This window comes from Equus caballus, chromosome 14 (genome assembly GCF_041296265.1).
Source record: "Equus caballus isolate H_3958 breed thoroughbred chromosome 14, TB-T2T, whole genome shotgun sequence".
Lineage (NCBI taxonomy): Eukaryota > Metazoa > Chordata > Mammalia > Perissodactyla > Equidae > Equus > Equus caballus.
In genome coordinates this window covers 17,645,642-17,661,034 of record NC_091697.1, presented here as the reverse complement: position 1 = coordinate 17,661,034, position 15,393 = coordinate 17,645,642, and the positions used below count along the sequence as shown (strand labels likewise).

Below are 15,393 nucleotides of genomic sequence, written 5' to 3'. Positions count from 1 at the left end.
TTTTTTTTTGCCAATTTTAAATACAGTTTTATTTAAGACATTGCATTTTCCACTTACAATACAGTGCCTATAAAGTGCAATGTTATTTTCCTTTCCCTGTGCATATATTCCATATTCAAGTATCAAGAATGCCCAGTTATTTATTATAGCAGCTCAACTTTAAAACTGCCATGGAATTTGCTACAAATTTGGGTCCTTCAATTGTTTTATGTGGAACAATGCTAAATCTATGCTCAGGTTGGCTTAATCCACCTCTTCAATGGTGGGTCCAGAGGAGGCACCACCAGATGGAGGAGCTCCACCACCAGGGAAACCCCCAGGCATTCCTCCTGGCATGCTTCCTGCACTCTGGTACAGCTTGGTAATGATGGAGTTGCAAACTTTCTCCAGCTCTTTCTGCTGATGTTCAAATTCTTCCTTCTCTGCAGTCTGGTTCTTGTCAAGCCAGTTGATGATTTCATTGCGCTTGTCAAGAATCTTCTGTTTGTCCTCGTCATTGATCTTGCCTTGAAGTTTTTCATCTTCAACAGTTGCTTTCATGTTGAATGCATAGGACTCAAGTGAATTCTTAGAAGACACCTTGTCCTGCTGCTTTTCATCTTTAGCCTTGTACTTCTCAGCTTCCTGGACCATGCACTCTATGTCTTCCTTGCTCAAACGACCCTTGTCGTTAGTGATGGTGATCTTGTTTTCTTTCCCTGTACTCTTGTCCACAGCAGAGACATTGAGAATGCCATTGGCATCAATATCAAAAGTGACTTCAATCTGAGGAACACCACGAGGGGCTGGAGGTATGCCTGTGAGTTCAAACTTGCCAAGCAGATTGTTATCCTTGGTCATGGCATGCTCACCTTCATAAACCTGAATGAGCACACCAGGCTGGTTGTCAGAGTAGGTAGTGAAGGTTTGTGTCTGCTTGGTAGGAATCGTAGTGTTGCACTTTATGAGCACAGTCATGACTCCACCAGCAGTTTCCATGCCAAGGGAAAGAGGAGTGACATCCAACAGCAGCAAATCTTGAACATTTTCAGATTTGTCTCCAGATAGGATGGCTGCCTGGACAGCTGCACCATAAGCAACAGCCTCATCAGGGTTGATGCTCTTATTCAGTTCTTTTCCATTGAAGAAGTCCTGTAGAAGTTTCTGAATCTTGGGGATGCAGGTAGAACCACCCACTAGGACAATATCATGAATCTGGGTCTTGTCCAGCTTGGCATCCCGAAGGGCTTTCTCTACAGGGTCCAGGGTGCCACGGAACAGGTCAGCATTCAATTCTTCAAATCGGGCACGGGTAATAGAGGTATAGAAGTCGATTCCTTCATAGAGTGAATCAATCTCAATACTGGCCTGGGTGCTAGAAGAGAGAGTACGCTTAGCACGTTCACAAGAAGTGCGCAGGCGTCGGACGGCCCTCTTGTTCTCACTGATGTCCTTCTTATGCTTGCGCTTGAATTCTGCGATAAAATGGTTGACCATTCAGTTGTCAAAGTCTTCTCCACTTAAGTGGGTGTCTCCAGCTGTAGATTTGACCTCAAAGATTCCATCTTCAATAGAGAGGATTGACACATCGAAAGTGCCACCTCCTAAGTCAAAGGTCAGTACGTTTCTCTCAGCTCCAACCTTTTTGTCTAAACCGTAAGCAATAGCAGCAGCAGTTGGCTCATTGATGATTCTAAGTACATTGAGACCAGCAATAGTTCCAGCATCTTTGGTAGCCTGACGCTGAGAGTCATTAAAGTAAGCAGGTACTGTGACAACAGCATTGGTAACAGTCTTCCCAAGGTAGGCTTCTGTGATTTCCTTCATCTTTGTCAAAACCATAGAAGACACCTCCTCTGGATAGAAACTTTTTGTCTCTCCCTTGTATTCTACTTGGACCTTGGGCCTGCCTGCATCATTCACCACCATGAAGGGCCAATGCTTCATATCAGACTGGACAACAGCATCATCAAATCTACGTCCAATCAGACGTTTGGCATCAAAAACCGTGTTGGTCGGGTTCGTTGCAACTTGGTTCTTTGCAGCATCACCGATCAATCGTTCCGTGTCAGTAAAAGCGACATAGCTTGGGGTGGTTCGGTTTCCTTGATCATTGGCTATTATTTCCACTTTTCCATGCTGGAAAACACCCACACACGAGTAGGTGGTGCCAAGATCAATGCCAACTGCAGGTCCCTCAGACATGGTTGCTTGATAGTAGACCGGCTCAGGCTGCGAAAACGACACGAACCTAGAAAGCTGCAGCCGCGTTCAATGAGCACCATAGGAAATATTTTAAAGCAGATATACAATGCGTGCTCAATGGCCACAGTCAGGCCCTTTTGGGAAAACAAAGTCAGGCCGAATTAGGTTTACACCAAGTGGCTTCCTCATATACTCCAGTATATCCTATTGCTTGCCATTTGTATTTGTCACAGTTACATAGTCTGGTGGGTTCCAGGGGAGGGTGTTAGAAATGTTGATCCTCTGGTGTTACAGACTGGGAGTCACCACACCAGATCTTTCAGTTGTCATTGATGATGGCTACCAGCATAGACCCTCTGTTTGTGGGTCATCACATTCCTAAGGAACTCAAAAGAATCAAGTTATCATCTTATCACAGCTGGGAGGTATATGCACAAGCAGGGGTCGTGAAATCTACAGAGCAGGTGGATCTCCTGGATGTTGCAAATCTAGCTGGGTTAGTTAGAGGTCATTCAAAGTTACAACATGGTCTCTTTTCTACAATATGGCTTCCCTTATGTCAACCTTGTGTTAAGCCGGTTTCAACACCAGCTTTCTATTGGTTATTATTTGTGTAGGCCATCTTTTACCATCCTTTTACTTCCACCCCACAGTCAATTCTGCTCTAATTCAATGTATGGGTTGCCAAAAATCATCATACTACACAAAATCCCACAATTAAAACAACAGAGTATAAGGGAAAAATGGGACCAGGGGCAGAATACTCAAAAACTTCATCAAGGACACATAAAAAAAGATAGGAACTTGGTAAAAATAATAGCACAGCTTCTACTTTGTCCTGGCAACATGAGAAGCTCTGTGGACGCTGGTGAAAATTATTTAAAATATCCATTTAAAGTCTCTGGAAATGGTCCTAAGGGCATACAGAAAATAAAGAAAGATTTATTCAAGAAAACCTACTGAAACGTGGTAAGAACAGTGAGTGTCTGTGGCAACTGAACCACAGCTTGCTCTCTCCCTCCCCTCCCCCAGCACAGAGTGATGGAAACCCCACTGCAGGCAGATGTAGCCAAGAATGCGGGGCGCCCCCTCCTCCAACCCCTATTGGAGGCCCATGGTATCTTCCCAGCAGGGGCAGGGCATCAGCATTTCTCATCTTGCCCCTGGCTACCCATTACAGAGGTTAAGTTTCAGGTGAGTATGGCCAAGAGGTGAGGGCTCCCATCTTCTGTACAGCCCCTACTCATGGGGCAGGAACTCTGCCTTGGGTGTAGTGCACTGAGAATACAGGAGCCCTGATTGCCCGTGCCCCAGTTAGTTTGTAAAGTAGATGCCCCACAACAGGAAAGCCAAGAATGCCAGAGGCTGTATCCTCCCCTCCTCTTCCATGGAGCGCCTAGCTCCTAAAGCAGGTGTTTTTCCCAGAGAGAAGCATACCACCAACCCTGCTCCAAGTTCTAGAGCCATGGCTCAGAGATTTTGCCCAGAGGGAGAGGTAGGTGTAAAACAGGGTCCTTTGAAGCTGTTCCAAAGGGAGCTGAGTTCATTTGCAACAGAAAGTAGGAATGTTCAAGCCTGCGGGTATGCTAAAAAACAATAGAGGTTGTTGTAAAAAATAATAAAAGAGGACACTGTTAGATTTGTTAGAGATATAAACTAAACCATGGGGTGCCTAGTTTACCAGAGAGAACCAGGAAATAAGACAACTAAGACGAGCCCTCCTGGGGTCAGAACAAATCTCAAACACTGACTTCAGAATCTATTCCTGTACAGGAGCCCATGTTTAATCTGATCAGTCTGTGCAGCAATGCAAGCCCTAGGGCATTGTTAAACAATATAGCAATCAGTCAGCAGTTAGTGGAGCTGAACATCTGGCAGTGCACAGGGAGAGAGACTATCAAAGAGGCCACAGTCACTGTGTCTCAGAGCGACTGCACATGCTCAAGGTCGTGCCCTTCAGGGAGCAGCACAGGCTTCGCACTGCAGGGGAGACATTTGCTTCACTAAAGGGGTCCGGTCAGTCACTCACAAATAAGCAACAAAGAACAGCAAGTCCTGGGGAATGGAGCAGTGGAGACCAGTATTCAGAGTTGCTACAATATATTACCTAAAATGCCTACCTTCCAACAAGAAAGGTTACAAGATGTGAAAAACTAGGAAAATCTGACCCATACATGGAGAAAAAAGCAGGCAACAGAAACTTCCTGTGAGAAAGACTGGACATCTGATTTAACAGACGAAAACCTTCCAACTAGCTGTAAATATCTTCAAAGAACCAAACTAAACCATGCTTAAAGTGAAGGAGGTATGATGACAATGCCTCATCAGATAGAGAACATCAATAAGAGATAGAAATTATTAAAAAGAAACAAATGGAAATTCTAGGGTGCAAAAGTATAATAACTGAAATAAAAAACTCACCGTAGTAGGCTCAACAGTAGAATCAACCTAGGGGAAGAAAGATTGATAAAAATTATATAATCTGAAGAACAGAGAGAAAAAAGAATGAAGAATAATGAACAGAGCCTCGTAGAAATGTGGGACACCATTAAGTGCACCAACATATGTGTAATCAGTGCCAGAAGGATAGGAGTCAGTGAAAGCAGAAAAAATATTTGAAGAAACAATGGCTGAAAATTTCCCAAATTTGAAGAAAAACTGTAATCTACACATTTGAGAAGCTCATGAACTGCAAGTAGGATAAACACAAACAGATCCATAAGCAGACACATTGTTACTAAAAGTGCTAGAAGCTAAAGAGAAAATCTTTAAAGCAGCTAGAGAAAAATAAATCATCACCTACAAGGTAACCCCAGTAAGATTAACAGCTGACTTCTCAGCAGAAACAATGGATGCCAGAAGGAACTTGGATGACATATTCAAAGTGTTCAAAGAAAAAAGTTGTCAACCAAAAATCTTATATCCAATAAAACTTCTTTTTAAAAAGTGAAGGCATAATAAATACATTCCTAGATAAACAAACACTGAGAGAATTTGTTGCTAGAAAATCCACCTTACAAGATACTAAAGGAAGTTCTTCAGGATGGAAGCAAGTTATCCCAGACAGTAATTCAATTCCATATGTAAAAACAAAGAACCAATACAAGTAATTGTAAATGACAATATAAATGCACATTTCTTTTCCTTTCTACTCCTAACATATTTAAAAAACAATTGTCTAAAACAATATGTATATAATTGTGTAGTTGGACCTTTAATGTATAGAAATGTAATATATTTTCAATAATAGCACAAAGGAGGATGGTAGGAGCGAAGCTGTATTGGGCTAAGGAAATGACTCCAGATGGTAACTTTAAGCCACAGGAACAAATAAAGAGAACCAGAAATGGTAAATAAGAAGGCAAATATGACAAAAGCTAAAACTATATGCTTTATCTCCTTTCTGCTCTCAGCTTCTGTAAAGACATAAAATTATGTAAAGTTATAATGATAACAAGGTATTTGTAACATAGATGAAGTATGGATAACAATAATACCACAAAAAAGGGAAAAACAAGATAGAGCTATACAGTAGTAACATTTCTATATCTTACTAGAATTAATCTAGTATAAATATGATTAGATTCCAATTGGTTAAGATGTATATGTAACCCTCAGAGCAATCACTAAAGAAATAACAAAAAAATAGTGCAAAAAATCATTAACGAAATTAAAATTTTCCTTAAGAAAGCATTCACTTACTGTAAAAGAAAACAGAGGAGCAATAGAGGAACCCAAAAGACCTGAGACATACAGAAAACAAAAATATAAGATGGCAGATGTAAATCTGTCTATATCAATAATAACATTAAATGTAAATGGATGAAATAATTCAATCAAGAGACAGAGATTATCAGACAGTACAAAAAAAAGGATCCAATTACATGCTGTCTACAAGAGATACATGTTCAAAGATACGAATAGATTGAAAGTAAAGGGATGGAAAAAAGATATAGCATGTGAACAGCAACCATAAGAAAGCTGGAGTGGCTATGCTAACATCAGACAAAATAGATTTTAGAACAAATGATGTTACTGGAGATAAATAGGAACATTTTGTAATGCTGAAAGGATCAATCCATCAGGAAGATATAACAATTATAGACATATATGACCTAACAACAGAGCATTAAAATACATGAATCAAAAACAGACAGTAATAAAGGGAGAAACAGACTATTAATTACAAACTTGGAGACACTAGCACCATACTTTCAATAATGGATGAGGAAATAGAAGACCTGACAGCACTGTAAACCAGCTGAACCCATGAGCCTATAGAACGCCCCACCCAACAGCAGCAGAAACATAGATTCTTCTCAAGTGCACAGGTGAGACTCTCCAGAAGAGACTGCGTGCTAGGCCATGAAATGAACTTCAATACACTTAAAAAGGTTGAAATTATACAGAATTTGTTCTCTGACCACAATAGAAAGAAATTAAAAATCAATCACAGAAAGAAATTTGGGAAACTCACAAATATGTGGAACATATTAGGAATATCAAACATATTCCTAAATTCCCAATGGGTCAAACAAGAAATCAAAATGGAAATTAGAGAATACTTTGAGTGGGAGTTTGGAAGATGGTGGTGGGGGCTGAACTCACCTCATCCCACGTGGGACACCACAGACCTCGACTACCTGTGCAGCAATTACTTCTGAGGGAGATTGGAAACTGGATGAAAAGAACCTGCCCAACAAGAAACAGCACAGAGGGTGGGGGGAGAGGCAGCGTGCAGTCCTGCTGAGGACAGACCACACCCAGCGGCAGACTGTGTGGCCAGGAGCAAGCTCAGCGGTGCAGACCTTTTCCTGGAGGAGTGGGGGATTTGAGCCCCACGTTAGCCATCCCAACCCTTAGGTCCAGCACAAGAGAGATGAGATCCCAAAACACCTGGCTTTGAAAACCAATGGGGAATATGCCCAGGTAAACTACAGAACATCAGGGAAAGGAAAACCCACTCTTAAAGGGCCCATGCACAGGCTCACTCAACATGGAAACCAGCACAAAAACACCACATGGAAAAGGGTGTAGTCCATTGGTAAAAGAGACTGATTTACTAAGCTCAGGGTGCATCCCAGAGAGGCAGGAGGTCACTGGGCCCACCTGCCAGGGACTAAGACACTGGCAGCAGCCATTACTGTGACCTGGTTCAGGCTTGCTGACACAGATGCTGGCAGGCATCTTCCTTTAGCCTGGTAGTACAGGGGCTTGCCCCACACACTAGAGCTCCCAAGGCCATTGAGCTCAGCCAGGCAGAAGGCAGCCCACTCCAGGGACTGCTCCCCACCCACAGTGAGCCTGCAGCAGACTTGAGCCACTGGTTCTTACAAACAGCCACAAAGGGGTCTGCCCTGCACACCAACCTGCCTGAAACTGGGGCTTGCCCTTTCCATCAGCACACCTGCGGAAGTTGCATGCCCCCGGGCCATGTAGCCAGCCTGCACCGAGGCCTGCCCTGCCTGAAAGTGAGTTGGCAACAGCAGTGTACAGCCAGCCACCGCTGGGGTGGGGGGAGGAGGGCTGCTGCAGTTGTGAACACTTGGGCCTAGCAACCAGCAACACTGGGGGCCTGACTCACTCACTAATGAACCTGAAGAAGTTGTGGTCTATCAGACCTCACAGCCAGCAGCTCTGGGGGCTTGCCCCACCCAATAATGCACTCCTAGGAGCTGTACCTGGCCAAGCGAGGCAACCAGCCAGCTGGGGGACCAGCCCAGCTACTTGTGTGGCCACTGTAATAGCAGCTCTGCTACACAGAAGGGCACATGCAGCCCATGCAGGGGACACCCCTGGAGCATTTGGCATGAGAGATGAGGAGGCAACATGCTGCTGGACCCCATAAGACATCTACCACATAAGACCACAATTCTAACGCCATGAGATGTAACTGATCTACCTAATACATAGAAATAAGCACAGAGAATTAGGAAAAATGAGGAGACAAAGGAATATGCCTCAAATAAAAGAACAGAACAAATCCTCAGTAAAAGAAAGAAATGAAACAGAGATAAACTGCCTGATAAATAGTACAAAGTAATGGTCATAAGGATGCTCACTGATCTTGGGAGAAGAATAGATGAACACAGTGAGAACTTCAACAAAGAATTAGAAAATATAAAAAAGAACCAATCAGACCTGAAGAATACAATAATGGAAGTGAAAAATTCACTAGAGGGAATTAACAGCAGAGTAGATGACACAGAAGAATGGGCCAGTGGTCTGGATGACAGAGGAGAGAAAAATCACCCAAGCTGAACAGAAAAAAGAATTAAAAAAAAAAAAGACAATCTAAGGGACCTCTGGGCCAGCATCAAGCATGCTAACATGTGCATTACAGGCATCCCAGAAGAAGAGAGAGTCAAAGGGATGGAAAACTTATTTGAAGAAATAATAGCTGAAAACTTCTGTAGCCTGAGGAAGGAAACAGACATCCAGGTCCAGGAAGCACAGAGTCCCAAACAAGATGAACCCAAAAAGATCGACACCAAGACATATTGTAATTAAAATGTCAAATATTAAAGATAAAGAGAGGATCCCAAAAGCTGAAAGAGAAAAGCAACAAGTTATATACAAAGAAAATTCTGTAAGGTTATCAGTTGACTACACAACAGAAACCTTACAGGCTAGAAGGGAGTGGCACAGTATATTCAAAGTGCTGAAAGGAAAAAGCCTACAACCAAGAATACTTTATCTGATGAGGTTATCATTCAGAATGGAAGAAGAGAGAGTTTTCCAGACAAGCAAAAACTAATGGAGTTCATTACCACTAAAACTGGCCTTACAAGAAATATCAAAGGGACTTCTTTAAGTCGAAAGGAAAAGGCCACAAATAGGAATAAGGAAACTATTGATTAAAAAATATCATTGGTAAAGGAAAATATATAGTAAAGGTAGTGGATCAACCACCTATAAAGCCAGTAGGAAGATCAAAAGACAAAAGTGCCAAAATCACCTATATCTACAATAAGAGGTTAAGGGGTGCACAAAATTAAAAGAGGTAAAATTTGATGTCAAAAACATAAAATATGGGGGAGGGAGAGTAAAAGTGTAGGGTTTTTAGTGTTAGAGTGAACTTAAGAGATCATCAACTTAATCTAGATTGCCATATACATAGGTTATCATATATGAACCTCATGGTAACCACAAACCAAAAACCTATAATAAATACACAAAAAATAAAGAGAAAGGAACCCAAACATAACACTAAAGAAAGTCATCAAGTCACAGGAAAGAGAGCAAGAGGAGAAAGGAACAGAGAAGAACTACAAAAACATGCAGAAAAAAGTAACAAAATGGCAATAAGTACATACCTATCAATAGTTACTGTAAATATAAACAGACTAATGCTCCAATCAAAAGACATAGGTCATTGGGGCTGGCCCGGTGGCGCAGTGGTTAAGTGCGCACGTTCCGCTTCTTGGCAGCCTGGGGTTTGCCAGTTCAGATCCTGGGTGTGGACATGGCACTGCTTGGCACGCCATGCTGTGGTTAGTGTCCCACATATAAAGTAGAGGAAGATGGGCACGGATGTTAGCTCAGGGCCAGGCTTCCTCAGCAAAAACAGGAGAACTGGCAGTAGTTAGCTCAGGGCTAATCTTCCTAAAAAAAAATAAGTGTTAGGCATTATAAAAGGGGCCGGCCCAGTGGCACAGTGGTTAAGTGCGTACATTCCACTTTGGCAGCCTGGGGTACACTGGTTCAGATCCCAGGTGCAGACATGGCACTGCCGATCCCAGGTGCAGACATGGCACCCCTTGGCAAGCCATGCTGTGGTAGGCATACCACATATAAAGTAGAGGAAGATGGGCATGGATGTTAGCTCAGGGCCAGCCTTCTTCAGTAAAAAGAGGAGGATTGGTGGCAGTTAGCTCAGGGCTAATCTTCCTCAAAAAAAAAGTTAAAAAAAGACATAGGTTGGCTGAATGGATTAAAAAACAAGACCCATATATACGCTGCATACAAGAGACATGCTTGAAACCTAAAGACACTCACAGACTGAAAGTGAAGGTATGGAAAAAGATACTCCATGCAAATGGCAATGAAAAGAAAGCTGAGGTAGCAATACTTATATCAGACTAAAGAGACTATAAAACAAAAAGTATAACAAGAGATAAAGAAGGGCATTACATAATGATAAGGGGGAGCAAGCCAAGAAGAGGATATAACACTTGTAAATATCTGTGCATCCAACATAGGAGCACCTAAATACATAAAACAAATATTAACAGACACAAAAGGAGAAACAAACAGCAACACAATAATAGTAGGGGACTTTAACACTCCACTTACACCAATGGATAGATCATCCAAACAGAAGATCAATAAGGAAAGAGTGGCCTTAAATGACACACTAGACCATATGGACTTAACAGATGTATACAGAACATTCTGTACCAAAACTGGGGAATACATATTCTTCTTGAATGCACATGGAACATTCTTCAGGATAGATCTCGTATTAGGCCAGAAAACGCGTCTCAATTAAATTTAAGAAGATTGAAATAATAGCAGCCATCTTTTCCAAGCACAATGGTATGAAACTAGAAATCATTTACAAGAAGAAAAAAGGGAAAGTCACAAATATGTAGAGATTCAATAAAGTGCTATTGAACAACTATTGGGTTGATTAAGAAATCAAAGAGAAATAAAAAATATCTGGAGACAAATGAAAATGAAAATGCAACATACCAAAATCTATGGGATACAGCAAATCAATACTAAGAGGGAAGTTTATAGCTATTCACGTCTACCTGAAGAAACAAGAAAAATCTCAAACAAACAATAAACAAATAACAAGTAAACAAACATTACACTTAAAGGAACTAGAAAAAAAAGAATTAAAGAAGCCCTGAATCAGTAGAAGGAAGGAAATAATAAAGTCAGAGTGGAAATAAATGAAATAGAGACTAAAAAAAACCAATAGAAAACATCAGTAAAACTAAGAGCTGGTCCTTTGAAAAGATGAACAAAATTGGCAAACTTTTAGCTAGACTCACTAAGAAAAAAAGATAGAAGCCTCAACTAAAATCAGAAATGAAAGAGGAGAAATTATAACAGATACCACAGAAATACAAAAGAATACAAGAGAATACTATGAAAAGCTATATGCCAACGAATTGGATAATCTAGAAGAAATGGATAAATTCATAGAATTATACAATCTTCCAAAACTGAATCAAGAATAAATAGAGGGTCTGAATAGACTGATCACTATTAAGGAGATTGAAACAGTAATGAAAAACCTCCCAAAAAACAAAAGTCCAGGACCAGATGGCTTCCCTGGCAAATTCTACCAAACATTCAAAGAAGATTTAACACATATCCTTCTCAAACTCTTCTGAAAAATTGAAGAGGAGGAGATATTTCCTAACTCATTTATGAGGCCAACATTACCCTGATACCAAAACCAGACAAGGACAACAAAAAAAGAAGAAAATTACAGGCCAATATCACTGATGAACATGGATGCAAAACTCCTCAACAAAATACTAGCAAATTGAATACAAGAATACATTAAGAGGATCATATACCAGGATCAAGTGGGATTTATTCCAGGGATGCAAGGATGCTTCAACATCCACAAATCAATCAATGTGGTACACCACATTAACAAAATGAAGAATAAAAATCACATGATTATCTCAATAGATGCAGAGAAAGGATTTGACAAGATTCAGCATCCATTTATGATAAAAACTTTGAATAAAATGGGTATAGAAGGAAAGTACCTCAACACAGTAAAGCCCATATATGACAAACCCACAGCCAACATCATACTCAATGGTGGAAAACTGAGAGCTATCCCTCCAAGAACAAGGTAAGACAAGGATGCCTACTTTTGCCACTCTTATTAAACATATTATTGAAATTCCTAGCCAGAGCAATTAGTCAAGAAAAAGAAATAAAAGAGATCTAAATTGGAAAGGAAGAAGTGAAACTGTCAGTATTTGTGGATGACATGATTTTATATATAGAAAACCCAAAGAATCCACAAAAAAACTATTCAAAATAATAAATGAATACAGTAAAGTTGCAGGGTGCAAAATCAACATACATATCAGTCACATTTCTATACACTAACAATAAAATAGCAGAAAGAGAAATCGAGAATACAATCCCATTTACAATTGCAACAAAAAAGAATAAAATACACAGGAATAAATTTAACCAAGGAGGTGAAAGACTTGTACACTAAAAACTGTAAGACAGTGTTGGAAGAAATCAAAGAAATGGAAAGATATTCTGGGCTCATTGATTGGAATCGTTAACATAGTTATAATGTCCATGCTACCTAAAGCAATCTACAGATTCACTGGAATCCCTATCAAAGTCCCAATGACATTTTTCACGGAAATAGAACAAAGAATCCTAAAAGTTATATGGAACAACATAAGACCCCCAATAGCCAAAGCAATCCTGAGAAAAAAGGACAAAGCTGGAGGCATCACATTCCCTGATTTCAAAGTATACAACAAAGCTGTAGTAATCAAGGCCCCATGATACTGACAGAAAAACAGACACACAAATCAAAGGAACTGAATTGAGAGCCCTGAAATAAGCCCACACATCTAAGGACAGCTAATTGTTGACAAGGGAGCCAAGAATATACAATAGAGAAAGGAAAGTCTCTTCAATAAATGGTGTTGGGAAAACTGGACAGCCTCATGCAAAAGAATGAAAGTAGACCACTATCTTACACCATACCCCAAAATTAACCCAAAATGGATTAAAGACTTGAATTTAAGACCTGAAAACATAAAAATCCTAGAAGAAAACATAGGCAGTATGCTCTTTGACATTGGTCTTAGCAGTGTCTTTTTGAATATGTTCCCTCAGTCAAGGGAAACAAAAGAAAAAATAAATGAGTGGGAATACATCAAACTAAAAAGCTTCTGCACAGCAAAGGAAGCCATCAACAAGACAAAAAGACAACCTAACAATTTGGAGAAGATATTTTCAAATCATATATCTGATAAGGAGTTAATATCCAAAATATAAAGGCCTCATACAACTCAACAACAAAAAAACAAACAACCCGATTAAAAAATGGGCAGAGGATCTTAACAGACATTTCTCTAAAGAAGATATACAGATGGCCAACAGGCACATGAAAATATGCTTAATATCACTAATCATTAGAGAAATGCAAATAAAAGCCACAATGAGACATCACCTCATGCCTATCAGAATGGCTATTATTAAAAAGACAAGAAATAGCAAGTGCAGAGAAGATTTGGAGAAAAAGGAACCTTTGTATACTGCTGGCAGGAATGTAAATTGGTGCAGCCACACTGGAAAACACTGTGGAGATTCCTTAAAAGATTAAAAATAGAACTACCATATGATCCAGCTATTCCACTTCTGAGTATTTATTCAGATAACATGAAAACACTAATTTGAAAAGATATATGCACTGCAGTGTTTATTGCAGCATTATTAACAATAACCAAGGGGCCGGGTCTGTGGCTGAGCGGTTGAGTTCATGCGCTCTGCTGCGGCGGCCCAGGGTTCGGATCCTGGGCTCAGAGATGGCACCACTTGTCAGGCCACGTTGAGGTGGCGTCCCACATCCCACAACTAGAAGGACCTGCAACCAAGATATACAGTTGTGTTTGGGGTGGGGTGGGGGGGGGGGTGGAGAGGTAAATCAGAAAAAAAAAAGATTGGCAACAGTTGTTAGCCCAGGTGTCAATCCTTAAAAAAAAGAAAATAACCAAGACTTGAAAATGACCTAATTGCCCATCAACAGACTAATGGATAAAGATGATGTGGAATATATATACAATGGAATACTACTCAGCCATAAAAAGGATGAAATATTGCCATTTGAAACAAAATGGATGGACCTTGAAGGTATTATACTAAGTGAAATAAGCCAGACTGAGAAAGCCAAATACCATATGATTTCATTCATATGTGGAAGATAAAACAACAAAAACAAGCAAACACATAGATATTGAGAATATATTGGTGGTTACCAGAAGGGATGATGGGGGAAAGGCGAAAGGGTGACATTTGTATGGTGATGCATGGCAACTAGACTTGTGGTGGTGAACACGATGCAATCTACAGAAGTTGAAATATAATGATGTATGACTAAAATTTATGCAATGTCATAAACCAATTGTGACCTCAATAAAAAAAATACTTTCAGATGAGTGAAAATGAACACATAACACACCAAAACTTATGGGATGCAGACAAGGCAATGCTTAGAAGGAAATTTATAGCTGTAAACACCTGCCTTAGAAAAGAAGGAAGATCTCATCAGTAACCTAACCTTCGATCCTAAGACAGTAGAAAAAGAAAGGCACAACTAAGCCTAAAGAAAAAAGATAGAAAGAAATAACAAAGATTAGGGTGGAAATTAATGAAATTGAGAATGGAAAAACAATAGAGAAAATTAATGAAACAAAAAGCTGGTCCTTTGAAAAGATCAATGATATTGACAAACTTTTAGTTAGGTTGACCAAGAAAAAATAGAAATACAATGTAAATTAGTAGAATCAGAAAGGAAAGATGGGACCCTACAAGAATAAAAAGGATTATAAAGGAATACTATAAACAATTGTATGACATGAAACTGAGATGAAATGGACAAATTTCTAGAAAGATATAAACTACCAAAACTACTTCAGGAAGGAATAGATAATCTGAATAGACCTATAAGTAAGAGATTGAATTAGGAATCAAAAAACTACCCACAAAGGAAAAACCCAGGCCCAGATGGCTTTGCTACTAAATTCAATTAAACATTTAAAGAAGAATTGATACCAATTGTTCACAACCTATCCTGAAATACAGAAGAGAAGGAAATGCTTTCCAACGTATCCTATGAGGCCATTACTACCCTGCTACCACAACTAGACAAAAACATCACAGAGAAAGAAAACTACACCCCAATGTCTTTTATGAGTCTACATGCAAAAATCCTCAACAAAATACTAGCATACCATATCTGCCAACATATAAAAATAACTATACCCTGTGACCAAGTGGGATTCATCCTAGCAATGCAAGGTTGGTTTAACATCTGAAAATCAATTAATGTAGTACACTAAAAAACAGAACCCATAAGATCCTCCGAATCATTGTATAAAAAATGTTTGACAAATCCAGCAGCCTTTCATGATAAAGCACTGAGAAACTAGGAATAGAAGTGAACTTCCACAGTCTGATAACTGGCATCCATGAAAATCAACT

General features: G+C 39.9%; 1 protein-coding gene across 1 annotated transcript; it reads right to left on the bottom strand.

Moving 5' to 3' along the window:
- On the bottom strand, nucleotides 1-2,258 carry LOC100057862 (heat shock cognate 71 kDa protein-like). The gene is given in 1 exon segment (XM_070232855.1): nucleotides 1-2,258. A coding segment is annotated over 1 exon segment (1,941 nt). The 5' UTR covers nucleotides 2,185-2,258; the 3' UTR covers nucleotides 1-243.
- Nucleotides 2,259-15,393: the final 13,135 nt, after the last annotated feature.